The following is a 21,899-nucleotide window of genomic DNA, read 5'->3' on the forward strand; positions in this document are numbered from 1 at the left end:
CACTTCAGATGCAACGCGTCATCAGAATAATATTGAAAATGTTCAATATTGTACAGTAGAATAAAGTAGAATAAAAACTATGAAAATTTGGAAGTATGCGAATAAATAAATTAGGACATTTCAACTGAAACTTCTTTCGATTATACCTGAAGTATATTTTTTTCTAAACATTATCCAAGCAGATCTAAAATAAACTGAAAATGCGCTCATTTACTCTGAACGAATCAATACCACCGAGTAACTAATGTATAACTGGAAATAGTGAGGTGTCCTGTAATGATTCACTGTGTGTGATTCGCAATTTCCCAATTGTGACATCAAACTTCACTCGACATTTGAAAAAAATGAACAGTGCCTCCTGAACCAGAGAGAATATGAAAATAAATGCTGAACCCCTTTGGGAAACTAGTATATTTTGAACCATCCGAAGTTTCTTTATGAGCGACATTCATAAATGGATATGTTATCACAAATTTCAATTCACTTTTACAATTTTGAATGATTCATTGAATCAGTATCTACTTGCATTTGCTGATATCATAACTGCAGAAAGACGAAAACAATATCTTGTGTACAATTTAGGATTTGGTTATTTCACGACATCAGCAATTTCCTAGGAACCTTGTACATATATTAATTGCCACAGTTAGGAGACGACGACAACCTATGAAAAACTTCCTAATGATTTCCAAAACATCCACATCTAGAATGTTGATCACTGATGCAAATATAACGTTCTTCTTGGTTTTTGTATAAATAAGTCTATCAATTTACTGAATTGCTATCATCTACATCTGACACTTCCAACTTGTGGAGTTCATCTTATTGATATGCACTGTACATACCGTTTATTACTACGATCTAAAATTATCTATCATCTGCATCTTCATCATCATACAAAAAAAATGTATGACAAAAAATTAATATATTATGCACATAATTTTTTTCGCATACAAACTTGAAGAAAAATATATCCAAAACAACTACTTTCAAACATATGAACATTGAGTTGCGCGGAAATTACTTTGCTCGAAAGTCCGAAGTACGCCAAGAGTTTTAAAGGTTTCCATGTAACTGAAATATTATATCAACACTCTTTCATTATTATATTCAGTTCTGTAGCGATCCTTTCAATTATATTTGCTTCAATTTCATTATGATCGATTCTATAAGTGCCTACTTATATGCTGAACTATCTTGTCATAATATTCTGCCCACCTTTATCTGAATTTCTCTTTCGTTATACAATTTTGGCATGTGTCAAATTTTGATATGAATCTAGGAAATATCTCATTGCATTTTTGATATATTTCAATGTTCCACTTCTCTCATCGCTTCTGTATGTTCAGAACTTAGAATCTCATTATTGATCAAAAATATTGTATTTCCAGTCCGAATTTCAGTTCAGGTTTTCAATAGCATTATCAAACTTCAAAGAAAAATTTACATGCTTATCACAATTAGCATGGTAGGTGAACATAATAAATCACTTGATATTTGATATCTGAAGAGTTTACAGCTTCATTCGACTATTTGCTTATCTGTTTGGCAAACTTGTTGAAAATGAAACAAACATCCACGATATGCCAGAAAGAGTACGTTGTACCACTTCATAGATAACAGTTGCGAATTGAGGCACGGGCGAAAGATTAGAGAAGATCACTACCCTTTGATCGGACTGTGAAGTATTTGTTTTCAGGAGTTGCTACGTGAAATGTGTATTAAAACTAATACTTTTATCAACTCAATCCTCGAATATCAAAAATAAACGGTGCTCCCCAAAACGATAAATTGCAAAGTCAAGCTTCGACATCGCAAGGCACAACGTTGAAAACCAGAGCCCAAACACAAAACGCATTTATGATGACAGCAGCGAGAAAGTTTTTTGAATAGAAGCGTTTGTATTGAAATTTCCGAAGATTTTGAATTGAATAGGATATATATCCGGTATCACGAAAAGTCAAACCTAGTAGATTAATACCTTGATAAGTTTCGGGATTTCTCGAAATTATAAGTTGGGTTGCTTTTCCAATTTTGATGAATTTCTTTAATCTCTAGTTGACATTTGGCAAGCACAACGACAAGCATAATAAATGTGATCGAAAACCACTTTTTCAGGAAAATGAGAATTAAATAGTTACATCTTGTGCTGCCATCTATATGGAACATAATGAAGTTTTACAATTCAACAGATAAATATATGCAACTAAGAAAGCACATGAGAGAAAAGGTTGTTTGTATAAGTACAGTATGATTTCATTCAAAATTGGTATCTAGGGGTCTTTGTGGACCGACATTATGAAAGGGGATATTTTTGATGTTTTCTAATGATTGATATTTTGACATAATAATGTCAAACCTCAATCGTTGATATAAATATTCATGATTTCTAATCAAAAATTCTTCGTATCGGACCTCACAAACCGTACCGCTTGTTCATCAAATCTGAGAATAAATCACAAATTTCTTCATCTGATTATATGAAGCAAAGTTCATTACTTTTAAAATTAACATTTATCATTGTTATGAATAAGTTCATTTGAAATGATTTAATTTTAACCCAGTAAACCACGCGCTTTATTATGAAGCCATACATGAATAAAAATCTAGTAGGTGGTAGAAAAACTGGTCTCATTTCCATAATCATCAATAAAAATCTGATTTTCTGTAGGAACTATTTAAACAGAATACATTTTCACCTGAAATGATTTATTTTATAAATATTTAATATCCTTCCGATTATCAACTAAACCTACCGCCACTGTTTTATGGTCCAACTCACTTCAAATGTAAACAAACTCTTCATAACCCCATATTACCCGCCACCCCCCTCGACCATAAATTGTACAGAAAAGGATAGTAGGATACCCGCTTCAAAATACATGTATTGTATTGGTATAGGCATGGCAACTCTATATCTTTTTATTACTCTGAGGTTAGTAGTTTAGACGAGTTCTCTGGTCTAAAGTTAGTAGAGAGTAGTACACAATAATGGTGATTTTGGAAACATATCCAACCCTGATGTGATCACTTGGACCCCTTCTCCATGTAAGAAATTTTGATAACAATTCTCGTTCTGTGGCAATCGTGATGAAGAAACAATAAAGAGATCCATCAAACTCAGCATTTATTCACATAGGTGCTGAGTCTAAGTACAACTCAAGTGACGCAGCTTGATAATATCAAGTTAGCACTTGAGTTTTTAACGTTGTTTAGGTTTTGATATTGGGTGAATGGGTTCATGGGTCCATAAATTCAAGAACAATATACGCACGACAGATACGATTCTTACACCACATATCAACATACGTAACAAAGTTGGATCAATATCATTTCTTGCGTTGAGATTTTTTGACATAACAAAATAATAAATATCGTGACAAAAGCAAAAACACCAGGGTTTTTTGCAACACATCTTTAGTACGAAAATAAATGTCATGTGGCAAGGGTGGCTATCCTGATATCCAGTTATCAAAAAATGGCACGTCAACAACAGGACGTAGATGAACTTTTCGAAGTAAAAAATTTCTTTTATATTGGGAATTATCAACAATGTATAAACGAGGCTCAGAAACTAAGAAAGGTATCGTATGACAATATATTCAAGAACATGCTACTTTTTTTTTAATTTTAGCCATCAACTGCAGAAGTTGCCATTCAGAGAGATATATTCACATACAGGTCTTACATGGCCCAAAATAAATTTCTAGTTGCACTGGAAGAAATTCACGGAGCTTCTCCTCTGGAAATTCAACCACTGAAACTTTTAGCAGAGTACCTATCAGGCAAATCTAATAAAGATGCAGTTGTAGCCCAGATAGATCAGGAAATCTCGGCAAACGCCAATAGTGAAACTCTCATTCTGGTAGCAGCCACGATTTACGTTAACGAAAATAATCTGGAATCTGCATATAGAACATTGCATGCATCAGACAACCTCGAGTCACTAGCATTTATTATTGATATATTATTGAAACTAGATCGTGTTGATTTGGCAAGGAAAAAGTTAAAGGAAATGCAAGATAAAGATGATGATGCTACTTTGACGCAGCTGGCTCAAGCATGGATCAATGTTGCTTCAGTAAGTATTTTTCTTAATTCTGATTTAAATATTTAATAATGCATCGTTAGTCTTCTTACTGTTTTTTGGGTATGCTCCCAAATATGTGAAATGCATAGCATAACACTATTGTAATTTGAGTGTGTTCAATAGTTTTCTAGAAACTGAAAATGAAATAATAGAACAGTGAATTTTTCTCTGTTTAGGGAGGTGACAAACTACAAGATGCTTACTATATTTATCAGGAGCTTATTGATAAATATGGATCAACACCACTATTACTCAATGGTCAGGCAGTTACTTTTATTGGTCAGGCTAAATATGAGGAAGCAGAAGCGGCTTTGCAGGAGGCTCTGGATAAAGATGCTAACTATCCTGACACTTTAGTGAATATGATTGTTCTTCAGAGGCATATGGGAAAAACACCCGAGGTGTGTATAAAAACAATATTAAAATATAATTTCTCTTTCAACAAAGTTCAGATATGCCTTTACATTTCTGCACTAACTATAACCTTCCAATAATTTATGTCTAATTCTGAAATTTCATAAATTAGTTGGGTTAATATGTAATTAGTTATCATGGTACATATTCTTTTGGCAAGAAAAACATCACAAATAAAAAAAAAAGGTGATTTTACAATACAGTGAAAATAAAATTGTCTCATAAAATTAAAATCATATTTTATAAAAATGGGAATTTGTGCCCTGTGTACCTTTATGACTTAGAAATTGGTATATTTATTTTATACATTTCATAAACTTTCATATTTTGATAAATTGATGGATGTAGCCGTTATTACGTGGTAGGAAATCATAATGAAGAAAAGTTAATTAAATTTTTTTTACCACTTTCATTTGTAACCAACACTGCAGTTTCGTCCTATAAGGACAACTTAAACTCATACATATTTAATGTGTAAGTTTGAAAATGTCCAGTATAGGACAAAACTGCAGTAACGTTAGTTACCAATAAAAGTGGTAAAAAACATAGAAAGTTTCAATTCTTTTTTCTTCATTTCATATTCTGCCAATACTAAACTCAACACTTTTTTGCTGCACTTTGAGATGCATTGAATTTTACTCTTTTGGCGTCACTCATAGTTTGTACATTCTCAAGCACAGAACCATAGATAAAGTGTCTTCTAGCCAGAATATATAAGTCTGGGTTTTGTGGTGATAGTTTAACTTTTTATAACTCTATAATCTACAATCTAGGGTTATATAATTGTTCGTTATTTCTTTTCATCATATTTGAATCTTTTTACAGATGGCCAACAGATTCTTATCTCAACTGAAAGATGCCAACCCAGATCATGCCTTTATCAAGGACCTGAAGCAGAAAGAAACTGATTTTTCTCGAATTTGTCAGCAGTATTCCGTTTCCAACCCTAGTACACCATTATAATTTTATTAAAAAAAAGTTCATTTAAATAAATCTATATATCTTTATGATGTATCACTGGAATTTTTAGAATCAGAAATGCTTCTTGCCCCTATATTATTGAACCAATTCATTATTTGGCAAACCATGAACTTTCATGTGTAATATTTCGAAGCATACGATGAAGTTATATCATAGAATTTGACAGGGTGACATCATAGGTAATTTTTTTAATGAAAATTTAGGTCTTGTGAATGATTTCACATTCACACTGTACTGGTAAGTGCCTAAAATTTGATATATATGTGCTTCCAACCAGGGCGCACTCCTTGGGGTTAAAAGGTGAGGGTTTACATATGAAAATTACCTTTTCATCACTGTTTTTACGTACCACTATATTTTCGGAGGCTGAAATTTTGTATGTAGGTTCGTTTTATATCATATAAGAAAGGATTTTTGAATATTCCAACTGAGGCGCCAGCCTCGGGGGAAAAAGGCACATTCATGAAATAAAGTTACCTCTTCATCACTGTTTCTTCATACTTGAATTTCCGGTGGGTGAATTTATATTTAGTATCAGTATTGCACCCGTGCGGAGTTGAGGAGGGTCGCTAGTTTCATATATTCGCATAGGATAAATAATTCTTTCTTTTAAGTGAAAAAAAAAAATGAAAAACAAAATATATGAATTGAAATAGGGTTTCAATTGTTGTTCCAACTGCTATATCCACCAATCTCTTGAAAATAAAAAATCTACAGACACATTCTCATTGTACATCTATACTAATATAAATGTGAAAGTTTGTGAGGGTGGATATGGATGGACTATTATAGGCTACACTACAATTTTACAAAGGTTTTGTGTAATTTCAGTCATAATATAACGATAAGAATTAAGTATGTTGGAAAAACTTATTGTTCCCCGAGAGCTATGTGCTGTTCATACCGTTTGAGTTACATGCAGATAATGATTGTTTTTAAATAGTTTTAAATAAAAGTCAGCGATAACATATATTTACCTATTAAGTGGTAACTACTATATCACAAAATACTGAGCCATAAATATTGGATACTTTTTTTACAATGCATATTTTAGAATAATTGTCGTATTAATAAAAATTATTATAATTGTTGTTTTAAGTATTTAACATGATAAACTTAGTCTTTTGCATTAAGTAATTTGGACGAATCTTTCAAAAGTTATCACAATAAGATTAACTTGACGCAACACAGTAAGCCATTACCCGTCGCGTCTACTGTAAGACGACGGGGGGCGAAGCACGGGTGTAGATGGACGATCTAAGCAATGAAGCGCCATCGCCGAAAACGTGGACAGACGGCGTAAGGACATACGTCGTTGACGTTTGTGTTACGTCTTGTGAATGTCTTTCTCAAAGCTCTTCATTACTTTAGTACAGTTGGCATATTTTTAAAGTAAAAATATAAATTACTAGATGTTTCCCGCTCTTATATCAACGTACAGCCGAAGCTACTGAACCTAGAATCTTGAAATATGCAGGTAAGTTCTTTGCATAGCATAAATAAGCATCAAGAAAGGGAATCAGGAATTTCCAACCCCATGGTCATGAAACTTAAATGTGACAAACCAAATTCTACGCGGGCGAAGCCGCGGGCAACAACTAGTTGCAAATATTTTCTTGAGCAATTTCAATAAATTAAACCCAATGGCATAATACTATAGTTTTCACAATATAATTCACATTTATTAAAACAAATTTGGTTTGGTTGGATAGTAGTTGCTTATTTCCAATTCTTGGATTTGTGATTTTCACTTTCGGACATATTGCCCGACTCGTGTTAGGAATTACACGTTAAAGATAAGACCTCGTTAATGCCTGGCTCGCACAAGTGTTGACTTCTGAGAGTTGTCATTCGTGAAGGGATGACACCTGGCTAACGAAAAAGCATCCAAAATATTCAAAAAATTACACATTTAAATGTAGAGGAGTGTATAAGAAAATTTGCAAAAGATAAGTGAAATTGATTATATTGTTGTGAATTATACCCTGTTTGAGAAGATTGCTATGGGCTTCCAGAGACTTCCATTAGTATATATAAACACTTCCAACAGGAGATGGTGCAAGTCTAGTTGAAAGTGTGTTAACAAGACATCTGAGTATTAGTCTGAAGTTCAGTTAAAGCATTATATTAGACAGTGTAGTAGTGAAATGAAGTCAAGTCTAATTGTACAGTGTAGTCAATTATTGTCAAATCCACGGGGAAAACGTTACAATATCAAGCATTATTATGTGTCATTTTCCATTTCGGAACTCTTCTAACATAAATTGAATAATACTGGTATATTTGAAAATGAGGAAAATTAACAAAAAATAAATACATATACAGGTACATATAAATCACTTCATAATGTTGAAATTTTTCCTTCTATTTGATTTCTTCTCTTTGGATGAAAGATACTCGTTCCTCAGGAAGCTGGATTTCAGGTCTAAAATAAGTTTGAGCTTCTTGACTATATGCTTTGTGGTACTGTGATCACTCTCAAAATCATAATGTTTGAAGTTAGATGAATTTTGTATTGAAGGAGAGTTACTCGAAGCTAGAAAAAAAAACATATTTTACAAAGGCAGCACTGAAAAATAGGGTATTCAAAAAACACACTTTATTGTGAGATTTCCACTTGAAAGTTTACAAAACCGCGACACGTGTTTCAGCATCTTCGGGTGTCACAATACAGAATTGTAAAGTTTCAAGTACTCTCACATTAAAGTGTGTTTTTTGAATATGTTTTAATGGATTTTCATCAGGTACCGGTCAGTTTTATCATATTTTTGAAAAATAAGTAGCCAACTTTATTATTTTTTATGGCAGCAGGTCAAACAAATTTGAAACACAGTTATACATCATACGGGTAACATTCAGTTCAATATAATTTAATTGAAAAAAAAAAAAAAAAACAAACTTCCCAGTTCATTTGTCTGCTTACCGCTACTTGAACTTTCGCGTTGTCCTGTAGGATATCCGCTGTTAGTGGTACTGTACACAATTCTGAAATATGACTTATCAGCTTTAATATCAGTAACTTCACAACTGGCAATGCTGTCTATCGAATGGCTGATTGCTTTAAGCTTGAAGGGTAACAATTTTGCACCTTTCTGTGGGACTGGATCAATTTCTATTCTTTCACCACTTACTCCAATATTAACTTCAACTCTGGGTTTCACTTTATTAATCATAACTGCTTCAAACGAACGATATAAAGGTGCTTCCATCAGTTTGTTGTGTTCTTCAACCTATATGAAAAAGCAATTGCTATTTAAAAATTGTAAAAACTCAAAAAAAAACAGTAAAAAGTCTTATACAAGAGGTATGGCAATTTTTTCAAATGTACACCAATTTAATTTGAAATGTATGATTATTGCTTTGTCAGATTTGTTACCCTGCAGATAGTAGTAAGTTTAGAGTGAGGTATGGCCGCGACAGCAAACGGAGTAAATCAGTGAAATGTTTGAAAAGTGGTATTCAAGTAATAAGCACTAATGTTTTTGAACCAAGAATAAACTGGATATAAATAATGATGGCAAATGCAAGATGAATACTGCATGTTCAGACGAACTATTCCTATAATTGTTAAAATGTTGAATCTAAAATATAACATTATGGTTTTTATTGAGAAAATCAGTGATACCACAAATCCAAACTAGATAAAATAATGATTTCCCATCATTTCATTCATGAAAAAACTTCGAATATGAAAATCTAGCAAAAATATAACCTCAAAAATTGAATTCCAAATTTATATATTAGAATTTATGACGTATGTTCATAAAATCACTGAAAAGTTCGTTCGAGAAAATATTCATTAATTCGTCTACATCAATATTGTTGCACTTGTGCCAGTACTTCTTCAACCATCGAAACACTTCTTAAACTCAGTCTTTGGGAATACCTTCAGCTCTTTCGGCGATGCACTTTCAATGTCATCTACGTTTGTAAAATTATGGCGACTGCCACAAAGTAAACACTGAATACAGCTGAAAATTGTATCATACTTCAGGGGCATGTATTACAGCATAATATAAAATAATGAAAATTGGACTCTTCAAACCTGTGAAATTTAAAATTTCCCATCATTTTCTGATCAAACCACGTATTTCAATTTCAACTCACTGCTTGCATATCATTTTCCATCTGCTTAGTCTCTTCGACCTTAGCCTTTTCCGAGATTAGTCGAGTTCTTCCAAGATTTTCATTGGAAGAGTTCTGGCTTTCTTCTGGAAAACTTACGGATTTGGTAATATCACTGTGTTCAACAAGTCCTAAGCATGTAAAACCAAATTTTGAAATTGGCTCCTTAGGGTCCAGACAAGGAAAATCTCTATCTACTTCACCATCTTCCTCTGTAATGTATAATCCATAACGCGCAGCAGCCTTAAGATTTGAAATTCCATGATTATGACTAAAAACAAAAATCTATTTCTTTCAGTTATACAGCATCATAAAATTGTTGAATATATGTTTAAAGAAAGCGTTATAATACCGCTCAATAAGAGGTGATCAAAAGTCCCTGTTATAGTCTCACAACTTGACAAAACATGAGTTCCTATTTACAAATGACTGGAAGCGTATGGAGTTTTAAGAACGACATTAATTTCAGACAGAAAGATTTTATACAATAACGTAATACCTACTTTCCATAACACTAATAAGCTTACAAATGATACTTTCTTTATATTATGTGATTTGAATTCAATTGTCTATAGAAACATGTATACATGATTACATTTATAACTACAAAATATTGCAATCATCATTTTTACTTTGATATTGTTCGATATTATATAAAATAGGATTACATAGCAATTCCTCCAATTTTCGATTGAATTATGGAAATATATAATCATCCCCATGAGATGATTATATATTTTATGACCGGTAAAGGCGGTTCCTTACGCGTTCTTTTATAATCATAATTTGGTAGTCGGAACACTTTATGTTTCATCAAATGCAAATGTATATCAGAAAAATTAGTCATCATATCTCTTTTTTGTGAGTTATGATCAAGAAAGTAAGGTCTCAATCTGGCTACTACTCAGGTCTCGTTACTAGTCTCCGCTAGGGGATTACCAAGTGAGGATTCAGGGACCACAGGCTCTGGTTTTGTATTTATGTCTCTGTATGTGTGAAAGGACAGACCAGTAGTATGAGCAGATAATTACTGAAGTCATATCCCTGGGAACAGGGACCCGCCTATTGGCAGTAATTTGTTTCATCTTTGATCAACAAACCAAAGAAGCTTATATTATTGCTGAAACCTATCTTATTTTCCCAGGTTTCGGAATGAAATCAGTCTCCATGTATTAGGTATGAATCCCAAAGACAAATTTCCTCTGAGTATGTCATATAATTTTATACTGGATAAACGCCACCTGATCCTGTCGACCTATATGGTTGAAATGAGTTTGCAGTCCATTTATCTCTCTAGTGAATTTTTTGCCAATAGCCAATTCTCTCTAGAGTCTGGGCCTTTTCGACCTCCTTGCTTTGTCTTCTCTGTGAGCCTCTTTCAGATTTCCTCGAGACCTGGTTGTATTCAGTTGAGAACCTTTTGTATTGGTCTTATACACTTATATAATGATGATTTAAATTTCTACCTGTATTTCAGCAAGGTGAGTCCAATGAGTTCCAGAACTTTGGCAGAGGCAATACAGCAAATATGTATGGGGTAGTTTCGCTGTTGAGGAGGCAACATTGTCAAAAAGATCTTATACTTCTTTGTTGGAATATTAACTTGTCCACTTCCATCAAACTTAGCAAATTCCATGTAGGGATTTTTCGGGACTTCAGAATGACTATTCAATAAAGTTGTCAACATTGAACCTTGTTTTTTTGATTCAGTCGATTGTGAAATGTCTTTTTTCACAAACATATCATCGTTATTAACATTTTCACTTTTTTCCCATTTAATGTGTCTGATTTTCGATGCCTTTTTCCTCGCAAGTTCTATTTTCTCTATGTGTGAAACAGTATTGGACCTATCCCGGATATTGAAGTCCATTTCCATTTGCATTTCATAGGATTCAAAATCATCTTCCTCGTCTTCACTTTCGTCTGGCTCTGGGTAGGGTTCTGCACATTTCAGATGTTGTTTCACATCCTTACTTTCCCCTACCATAACTAATTCACACATACCTATGTATCAATATTAAAAAATAATTCATAGAGTTATATCCATAAAATGAATGTTGTTTCTTATAATGGGCAACACATTGGGGGGTGAACAAAGATTTTTACCAAATTTGGAAAAATGATTTTGAGTCTCTAAATAGACACATATTCTTCAACTATATATCGAGAATTTTAGACTCATTTAGGGCTTTTTAGGTTTTTTTAGTCAGTGGATTCTGCTAGTTTTACCTTTAAGCTGAAAGAACCAAATCGAATTCCCTCTTTTTAGAAATTTTGATCTTAGAACAATTTCAGGCTCCCTATTGCTCTTGGATTGAAGTGTTTGGGTGAATACTTCACTACATGTTAGAAGGGAAAAATATATCCTCTAAAAAATCATTTCTTATAGGACATAGAATAAGTACTATATGGTAAGCTATGCCAAATACAGAAAAAAATAAAGTTTCATAGAAATATACAATAATATTGAAACAATATCAATTAATTTATAACTTACCTGTGTCATCCGTAGATATGAATGAATTTCTAATATGAGATAAGAGCCAATATTTATTATCATACAAAGCCATTTCAGAAATAAACGAGGTCAATTCTATTTTACATTTGTGATTTGAAAATATTTCTCCATATTCAAAATTAGCATATGACAATAACAAACCATCTAACCATCAACAAACCATAAGTGGCATAGACATTAAACTATTGGACCGGCCCTATCGTCCCATTGGCCTATCACTACTTGATACCTGCGGACTACATTAGAGAAAGATAGATCAAGATAGATGGGATAGTATATTGAAAGGGGTACATTTTTTTGAAAAGATTTATATAGGAAACTTCCGAAGAAAGCAATCAAGTTCAAAATGAACCTTTTGGAAAGATGTGTAAATCATGCATAGAAATTTCTTTCAGACACAAATGAATTTTTCCAATGAGTAATTTTACATGGACAACAAATCAGCAAAATCATATGAAAAAAAGGTCTTTGGAAACAACTACTGTCATAAACACTGAATTACTAGAAAAACAGTTTTTTCAATTCAATTTGTATACAACAGTTACTAAATTGAAACATTCACAAGAAAGGTACATGCGAAGTTGCGACATTTATATAAGATTTATTTCATGTAATGTGAGCTAAATATTTCGCAAGCTCAAATTCGTTAGGGAACTGATAAAAGTATTTCATCCTTTTCCGATAATGATAATCTCAATCTTCGTTCTCTTAAGGTTAGTCCAATAGTTGTTACATCCACGGGCACGCCTCATGAGTAGTTTGTTGAAAAAAAAATCAACCATTTTTATGAAAAAAAAATTGAAACGGCAATAGGGAAGGTTCGTATTATTGGATATGAAAACCTAACACAGTCGATTTTTTAACAATAGGATGACCTGTCTTCGATAATTGACCTGAACGTCATGTTTTTACTTCAGATTCGTGATCAGCGAACAAAAATACGAAAGCTCAATAAAAGTTAAAAAAGGGCGATTCCAGTATCCGAATAATTATCACGTCTATCTTTAAAATGAGATAAAGAAATATTTAAAGGCAGAGGGTGTTATACATTTCCAACCCAATTGTGTTTCATGCAAAGTAGGTTAAGGTAAAAAGAGACAACAAGAAATAGGTCTATAATAGACATTTTTTTTTCTGGAACATACTTTTACAATTTTTTGGGGCCAACTTAAGAAAATAGCTATTTTCCTTTTAGGAATCGCCAATGAGACTGAATTTTAGTTTAACAAAATTTCAAGGACTTTTCCAAAATAACTTCTGACAGTCCTCTTTTCACAGCATCTCAGAGTAACAAAAGACAATAGACAGGCCTTTTCCATCCTTACATTGAAGGCAGCATAACTTTGTTTGTTTACGGGAAGTAAGTTGGACCATAAAACAGCGGCGGTCGGTTTAGTTGATAACCGGAGGGATATTATATATTTATAAAATAAATCATTTCAGGTGAAAATGTATTCTGTTCAAAAAGTTCCTACAGGAAATCTGATTCATCATTAATGTTTATGGAAATGGGGCCAGTTTTTCTACCACCTACTAGATTTTTATTTATGTATGGCTTTATAATAAATAATAATCTAGTAGGTGGTAGAAAAACTGGCTTCATTTCCGTAATCATTAATTAATAATCAATCAAATTTCCTGTAGGAACTATTTGAACAGAATACGTTTTCACCTGACATGATTTATTTTATGAATATATAATATCCTTCCGATTATCAACTAAATCAACCGCCACTGTCTTATGGTCCAACTTACTTCAAAAGTAAACTACTGAACGCAAGCACTGCTTGCGTCCAGCAGCCTCTGGTGGTTAAAGCGTAGCGCTTTCAACTTTTTCACCATATTTTTTATATAGATTTGTAATTTCAATATGCTTTTTTTTTAATAATTTGCCAGTTTCCATATTTTACTGCAAATGGATTTATACAGACAAAATTAACTGTCAGCGTAATCATTCAGTGACGCAAAAGCGCCTCATATTCTTCAGCCAGGGAATTCATCGTCTACCACACCGTCTACCGTCAACCACATTCAGCAGCAGCGGTGAAGCAGTTTCAACGCTTCAACTTCTAGAAGCTGTTGGATGCAAGCATCGACTCGATAAATTTTGAAAATGGGTCGAAAATATGTTTGTTTTGCATTATTGCAATAATTTACTAATGGATATTAGGCATACTTTTTCCACTGTTGAAGAAAATTGGAGCTACGGACAAACACGGTTTATATAACCAGTAGACTCCTAACATATGTTAATTATTGTTTGTTTCATATAGTTACATATATAACATGCTTATCATCTTGGGTTCCTATAACAAGTCAGCGTGTGTGTCAGATAGTTTTCAGATGTTTTTGTTTTCTGTATGTCTCATTAATGACTTATTGATGACATGAGATAGTGTTTATCTGTTTGAACTTCAAGACAATTTGAATTATATAAGAAAAATGGAAGACTCATTTTGGTGGGGAACAAAAGTAGAACATCTATTATTTAAAGGATTTTCCTCTCAATTTGTTGGTGGACTCATAGGATTGTGTTTGTTTGTTGGCGCAATGGCTTTTTTCTTCGAATACCTGCGGTTTATACAAACAAAACAAAAACAAAGAGAGTTGATAATAAGGGTGAAGCAGTTGAAGTTATTGTGCCCTACAGATAGTGCAGCGTTACTAGCTAGGACCATTACAAATCCTCAAAACCCACTGAATATAACTCTATTTGATAGGTATGATAAATTTATATTTACTTATTGAGTTGTCAAACTCCTCATGTTGGGTGAATTCATACAAACATTTGAGTCTGGAGTCTCGTAGTGAATTCATGCACCAGTTTTCTTTAGGTTGAAAGTCTTATAAGTAATGAGTCGTAAGATGTTGCATCATTGATTTTCATTGGGAATGCAAGTTTTCTAAATCTTTGACGTAAAGAAAACTTGCTAACTTCAACTACTTGTAGGACAACTTGAGTTGGATTCGTGCACCAGTCTTGAGTTGTATGTCACAAGATTTAGGTATTGAGAATTTATATTTGTCATATTTAACTACTAAAAAATTTACAACTTGTGCACATGCATATGAGTTAGTATTTTTCGAAATTGTTTATTGAAATTGAAATTGTAGTGGCATATGAATGTTCACACTGAAAATTATTGATAAACTGATTGCGATTCAGGACTGGGTGCTTGAAAGCAACCTTAGGACTTATCTATAAAGAACATTCGTTTTCACGAAGCTGATTAAAACTGAATTTGCTAACTCTGACCAATTGTAATTGAAAATTTACGACATGAAACTTTAAACTTACAACTTAAAACTGGAACATGAGGCCACCTTTAAATTATAAATAATGTATACAAGATTTTTTTCATTTTTTTACTTTTCATTACATATTCTGTTTCACAAAGAAGTTATAAAAAGGACAGTGCAAACTCTACATTTTTTCTGGATTATGAGTTACGTGGTAGTCTAGAGGAGAAACAGACCAACAAGATCATTTCAAAAAGAAGAGTCAGTATAAAAACTTGCAAAAATGAATACAGGCTCACTGGAAAGTTGAAAATTCAAATCCTCTACAAGAGGGGTTTTTCCAATCCTCGAAGTCGTTCTGTTAGGCACTTTTTGGTATGTCCTTCAGCTCTCTCAGCATTTCGGTTTTCATCTCTTCGATCGTCGCAAAACGTTCTTTCATAGGTCTTTTCAATCTTGGGAACAGAAAAAATCACAGGGGTTCAAATCTGGTGAGTACGGTGGCTGAGGCATGATAACAGTGTTGTTTTTGAATAAAAAATTACAAACAAGCAATGACGAGTGAGCAGGTGCATTATCCTGATGCAGAAGCCTTGAATTGTTTTCCCACAATACCGGACGTTTTCTTTGTATTGCTTCTCTAACAGACACCCGACAGAAAAACAACAATTAACCCAGCTAATGCCGTGCAGAAAGCTGAAGTAAAACCATCAGGCACCTGTATATAACGTCTTCCATTTGGAAGATCCGTTGCAAGCAACTTCCTGTGTATGAATAGCTGAAACTAATTTCATTTAGTCGCGACGACCATCGATAGACCGATTTTGGAGTACTAGCTCCTCGTCAGTACTGTGAAGATCACTGCAGACAGAGTGAACCGTCTGAATATCCCAAACAAACAAAATTAATTCCAACTAGTCATAAGCTAGTCATATCTGCAATAGGATTTACCACTGCGCCATCTGCAAACTCCGGAAATAACTCCACAAACACATACTGAGAATCAGAATAATAAACATATTTTGGAGAAGTGCCTATGACATGCCCAAGTTCAGGTGAAAACTTCTCACCTCTGCCTCTCATGTGGACTTACGACTTTGTAGGTATGTGTAGCAGACATCCGACGAAAACAACAACTAATGCTGCAACTAATATATATATATATATATATATATATATATATATATATATATATATATATATATATATATATATATATATATATATATATATATATATATATATATATATATATACAATTTATTTCCAGGGCACTCCTTTTTGGGACTGAGATCTCTCTCTGGTTGCTTCTTCAGAACTTAGGATATTTTATAATGTTAGCAGTAATGGTATACAATGCTTGGTTCCTTGTTTCTGCAGTGATTGGGGGAGCATTGGGATATTTTATTTTTGGACATATGTTCATGAAAATCAATTTGCAGAACTGTCAGATCATGAGAAGTGCATACTGTACTCAGATATGTGGAGAGGCAGGTAAAAACATTTTGGTTTTATTTTATCGTATCATTTAACCAATGCTGTGAATTTTTAGCTGTTAATACAGCTGGTAGTCCTCAAACAGTCCAAAAATACGACCTAGTTTGATACCTGTTTTGTCCTTTCCTGTTTCTGGTAAGTATATCCTTTCCTATCCCTTTAATTGAAGTACATATATCCTAAAATATTTAAAAAATATGTAGCAAATCATATATGTTTGCTAAAATTGTCATCCCCCAAAGATACGGAATAGGAAGCATTTCATATTATTTAGAAGTCTGCAAAGTACAGAAAAAATGTGGATATGAATCTGAATTGTCCAACTGAAAGTTTATCGGTGAAACTTCCGTCTGTCTTAGGATTTTGGTGAAATAATGATGATGACTATTTAATTTCAAATTGAATTCTGAACATACACACAATAGAAAATCAACCAGAATAAATGTTGGAAATGCATTATGTCTGTGTTCGAACCACTTTGACATCAACAACTACTCTACAAGGTAAAATATTGACGCAAAAGATGTGACATTCCAGAATTTCCTACGATTTTTTCATCAGAGGAATTGATGAGAGAGACCCTGGCAATGATAGTTGAAATATCTTAGAAAAATTAACTATAAACTACCAATATTTTCTGATTTCGTGGCGCACATATAAATGAACTATCTTTTGCGATAGCAGCTAAAAGGCATTTTTCATAGTGTGTTATCCAGTGTGTTATCCTAAAGTTTTGAAAGAAGACAAAATTGAAACCGCCATAATAGCTGCGAAAATGAGATTTGCACCTCAATTTCGAGGTTAGAATTGTAGGCAGAAATATGGGAAGTAGACTGGCAGAAACAATCAAAATTAAACTAGAGATATCCATCAACAGAATGTATTTTTGAACAGATACACGATGTGTTCATGGATGGATGATAGCAGATGGAACATCTTTCAAACAATTCGATATACAATATACAAAGTAATATTTCTGAGTATAAAAAATGGTCTTTTAGTATTTGTTATTCTGGTTATTGCACTAATACACATTTTCGTTGTTTTGCATTAGTGTGTCCATCTTTTATTTCAATGTTTCATTTCATATGTATGGGAATATTATTATTATTAGAATTTTATAAAAATTGGTAGAGTAATAAATCATGTCTATAAGTAATAAAATTATAATATTTTATACCGAACTCATTGAAAATGAACATTTTCACTAGAACATAGGATTGGAATGATGAATACCATCAGCATTTATAATAATTATTGTTATCTGAATTTTTGCGCAGATGTTGGGTCTTACAATAGAAATGGAGAATCTACCCCAGTGGCTCATGATACACCCTCGTCATCACACAATAAACTTGAATGTGACGAATATGTTCAAGAAGGATCTGTGAAAACTAAGGTGCAATGCCATTAGTTGATCGTGACAACTTTTTTTTATTATAATATAGGTAGCTTTTGGTGATGGAAAGCCAGTTTTTATTATGCAAGTTTTTTCAAACTAGTCTCTGGAATCCTTATTGTACCTCTCAAATATGTTTCTTTGATATGTTAAATTAGAAATTAACTTGATAGAAATGAAACGAATGGTAATATCCTTTGTTTATTGTTAAATCTATGTTTATAAGAATATATTCAAATGATGTTATTTCATCATAGTCACAATAGTCAATATTGTACTGAGAGAAATTATTATTATTTATCTAGCAGTTCGTCAGCTCGATAAACTATACAGTTTGTGAAATATTGTAGGTAGAATTAATCTCATTTCAACTTTACATATAAGTATATATTAATTGACCAATATTTGTTAAGGACTCACTTGAAAATAATATTCTTCGTAATCGTAAGCGATACATAATATTTTGATACCAGGCGGACTTTGAAATGTATGCATCCTAGAATATTATCATTTTTTTTTTGAAACTCTAGAATTTGATTCGGACGATATCCTTTCTGTAGCACATTTTATCCACTTGTTTACTCGTTTTTCTTTATTTTGTTCTTTACTTATATGATTTTAAGTAATTGGATATAAATATCTTTTGCATTAATAGTTGAATAGTAATAAAGTTAGAAAAGTGAATGAACTATTGAATGAACTAAATGTATCACGTGAACTAATGTTCATTCAAGACTCAGTGTCATAATTTGATAAAAATTCAACTATCTTTCCTGTGATCTCAAAATGGATCCTTTTCTTTCCGTAAAAATGTCTGTAAAATGACTCATAACCATTTGAAGAAGATATTGTATAGTGAAACATGTGTCATGGGTTTTGTAAAACCCCTTTCGTGAAAATCTTGAGTAACAAAATCGTTAAGGCTTTCGCGGCCGAGGTTTTCAGTTTAATTTTTTCGAGTTTGAAGGCCGTCGGTTTTTGGAATTTTTTCCTGACCACCATCGTCTGAGGTTTATACACCCTGAGTTTATCTCTAATGACTGGATATTACAGCTGCTTGAAGCGTGTCAGGTAGTCTAGTGTGATTATACCTATACCTGGATTAGGTAAATTTTCAGTAACATTTGTCGACCCTTTTCTACCTGCCCATGCTGTTTGCTATTCTTGAACTTCTTGGAGTCGGATACCATATTCGGTTGAGGTTCACGGCTTCCTTCTTTTCTGTTGAAATTATTTGCGGCGATGGTAACCCAGAATCATGTGGTTTCCTTCACTGAGTGCCTGTTTCGCCACAGCCAATTTGTCTGCTTGACCTAGTCTTCAGTTTCTTTCATGCTCCTTCAGCTTTGTTTCCATGGATCCTTTGGTGGTTCTGATGTATACCTTCCCACCAGTGCACAGTATGTGATATACCCCTGTTGCTGATATTGTTGCAATTTACCAATATTTCAGTAAACGGAAAAGGTACTTTTTAAGCAGCTGTAGTTGTCCCATTTACGTAACCTTGATTGAGATTTTCCACTTTTTTTCTGCATTTTCTAATGTTGCTTTTTCTCCATTTGCATTTTCAGACATCAGAAAAGACACCTATTCTGAATGTTGATGGTGTTCTGGTGTTTTTTCGCGAAAGTCTTCAAAATTCATTTTGTAGGAAAAAAGAAACTTGGCTCTGTCCTTTTGTCTCTTTCCATTTTTACATGTTTAGCTTTAGAGGCAATTTGATTTAGGGGAAGTCATTATTTAGGAGTAATTTAGTTTAGGGAGATCATTATTTTCGAAAAAGTAGCAAATATAATCTACTTTACACCTTGTGAGATGGTTGAGAACATTTTCAAAACAATTAAAATTTTTACTTTGCACTATAAAATAATAAATTCGTACAAAGCAGAGATTAACGAATATTTTTGGATGTTTTTTTATTACATCAGTTGAATAGTAATATAGAATTGAATAAAAAATAGTAGTATTTTAGTTTGATTATTTTGGAGAATGAAATATTCATAAATAATTAAAAATTCTCTGAACCAGTCAAACTGGTTTGATATATTCTATCAATTATGAACCGTAGTGCCTTTTACTGACGTATATTTCTGACTCTGACAACATTTCTTATTTTGTTTGATGAGCAAACCAGCATTTGGACAAATAACAGTTTTAATGCCAAAATTTTATAGATGGTTACGTCATGTACATGTAGATTAAAATGAGAGTATTTTGGAATTTTAAAAAACAAATTTACCTTTTGCAAAGTTGTTTTTTCTGAACAACCATTAAATCTGTAAAAAAAAATTGTACCATCGGTAGGAGAATGATAGATGCTCAATGAATTGTTTAACAAAAATAAATCAGGAACTTGAAAAAAGTATACAATTATATATTTTATCACTTGGAAAATCTGTGATTTTGTAATGTTATTATGATGTAAATATTTGTTTTTCGTCTTTGTTATGCTGGTGAGAATGTTAAGTTTTAGTTATTTCATTAGGTTTTCTAAAATGTTTGTAAACGTAAACTGTTTCTTTGTGATGATTGAATAGAAAACATGAATACTCAAAATTGTGTAAGTAAATAATAAATAAATAATGAAATTATTTTCTTGGGGACAAAGAAAAACAAATCATTATTATGTATCTAACTTCTAGATATATGAGAAAAGTTATTGTGTTGTCTGACTTTTATTGGATTTTTACTCATTTATATTATTGATAGGTATATTATATTTTTGATTATAAATTACGTAATTTATTTCTCCTAAGTAAATTCTCATGTTCTAGAATAGAAAATTATAATAAAAAATAAGAAATAAAACATTCTATGTTTTTCTAACCACTTTTATTTGTAATTATCGTTACCGCAGTTTCGTCCTATAATGACATTTTCAAACGAATACAATAAATTGTAGGACGAAACTGCAGTAACGTTACTAACAAATACAAGTGGTATAGAAACAGAAGTTTTATTTCTCATTTTTTATGATCTCCTACCACCCTTTGAACATGTTACAAAAGTTGCATCCAGGAATACATATGTGTCATCAATTTTTATTTATATATAAGGTAAAATGATGAACCTAACAATGTGTGCTGCTCCAACTGTTAACTTTTTAATGTTGAAATGGACATCGATATGTCTTGGCACAATCATGTCGCTGGAATTGCAAAGGCTGCTTCTCAAAAGCTTGGAACACTGTTTTGAACCAGGAAACTCTACACACCTCAGCAACTTTTGATGCTTTATAAAGCTTAGATCGGACCTTCTTTGGAGTATTGTTCTCATGTATGGAGCTCCGCCTAAGCATACCCTAAAGCGATTCAAATCCAATGTGAGTCACTACTTTCGCACAGGCACCGCTCTAAGAGTGCCTCAAAGATTTACCTGTAGTGCTTGTGTTTTGTCCTTAAAAATAATAAAAAATTCGTGAAAATATTTTCTTTTTCTGATAAACTATACTATATTGAAATTTCTCATCTTTGTCGTTTCTGATCATTCGTTTTTATTTAGTCTAGCAACATTACTTGGCGTTAAGCTGCTATTGCGGGAAATCCCCGGTCAGAGACTTCGGTACTTTCTCTTAATAGAAAGCCATAGTATCGCATGCAGACATGCGATATTATAATTATAATTTCTAAAAGTGT

General features: G+C 32.7%; 3 protein-coding genes across 5 annotated transcripts; 2 read left to right on the forward strand and 1 right to left on the reverse strand.

Moving 5' to 3' along the window:
• The first annotated feature begins 3,422 nt into the window (after window positions 1-3,422).
• Window positions 3,423-5,511, forward strand: epsilonCOP (coatomer subunit epsilon). Its single transcript, XM_023159523.2, has 4 exons — window positions 3,423-3,583; window positions 3,635-4,081; window positions 4,267-4,491; window positions 5,330-5,511. The coding sequence occupies exons 1-4, from the start codon at window positions 3,479-3,481 to the stop codon at window positions 5,465-5,467; spliced, it is 915 nt and encodes a 304-aa protein (XP_023015291.2). The 5' UTR covers window positions 3,423-3,478; the 3' UTR covers window positions 5,468-5,511.
• A 2,238-nt stretch (window positions 5,512-7,749) lies between these two features.
• On the reverse strand, window positions 7,750-12,308 carry Sin1 (SAPK-interacting protein 1). Of its 2 annotated transcripts, none has more exons than XM_074178676.1 (5): window positions 12,108-12,308; window positions 11,077-11,599; window positions 9,593-9,881; window positions 8,409-8,715; window positions 7,750-8,021 (listed from the first exon to the last, which is right to left on the reverse strand). In XM_074178676.1, exons 1-5 carry the CDS (start codon window positions 12,178-12,180, stop codon window positions 7,822-7,824), a joined length of 1,392 nt encoding a protein of 463 aa, XP_074034777.1. In that variant the 5' UTR covers window positions 12,181-12,308; the 3' UTR covers window positions 7,750-7,821. The 2 variants fall into 2 exon arrangements, with proteins under 2 accessions (XP_074034777.1, XP_074034776.1); XM_074178675.1 differs by having other exon boundaries at window positions 11,077-11,614.
• Window positions 12,309-13,998: 1,690 nt separating this feature from the next.
• LOC111504813 (uncharacterized) lies at window positions 13,999-20,997 on the forward strand. Of its 2 annotated transcripts, XM_023159516.2 has the most exons (4): window positions 13,999-14,848; window positions 16,639-16,862; window positions 16,921-17,000; window positions 18,146-18,310. In XM_023159516.2, exons 1-3 carry the CDS (start codon window positions 14,571-14,573, stop codon window positions 16,971-16,973), a joined length of 555 nt encoding a protein of 184 aa, XP_023015284.2. In that variant the 5' UTR covers window positions 13,999-14,570; the 3' UTR covers window positions 16,974-17,000; window positions 18,146-18,310. The 2 variants fall into 2 exon arrangements, with proteins under 2 accessions (XP_023015284.2, XP_023015283.2); XM_023159515.2 differs by lacking the exon at window positions 16,921-17,000 and having other exon boundaries at window positions 14,159-14,848; window positions 18,146-20,997.
• The last annotated feature ends 902 nt before the right edge of the window (window positions 20,998-21,899 follow it).

Source organism: Leptinotarsa decemlineata, unplaced genomic scaffold (assembly GCF_025532065.1).
Source record: "Leptinotarsa decemlineata unplaced genomic scaffold, Ldec_3_MD MMD2_tig00004307_RagTag_RagTag, whole genome shotgun sequence".
Classification (NCBI taxonomy): Eukaryota; Metazoa; Arthropoda; class Insecta; order Coleoptera; family Chrysomelidae; genus Leptinotarsa; species Leptinotarsa decemlineata.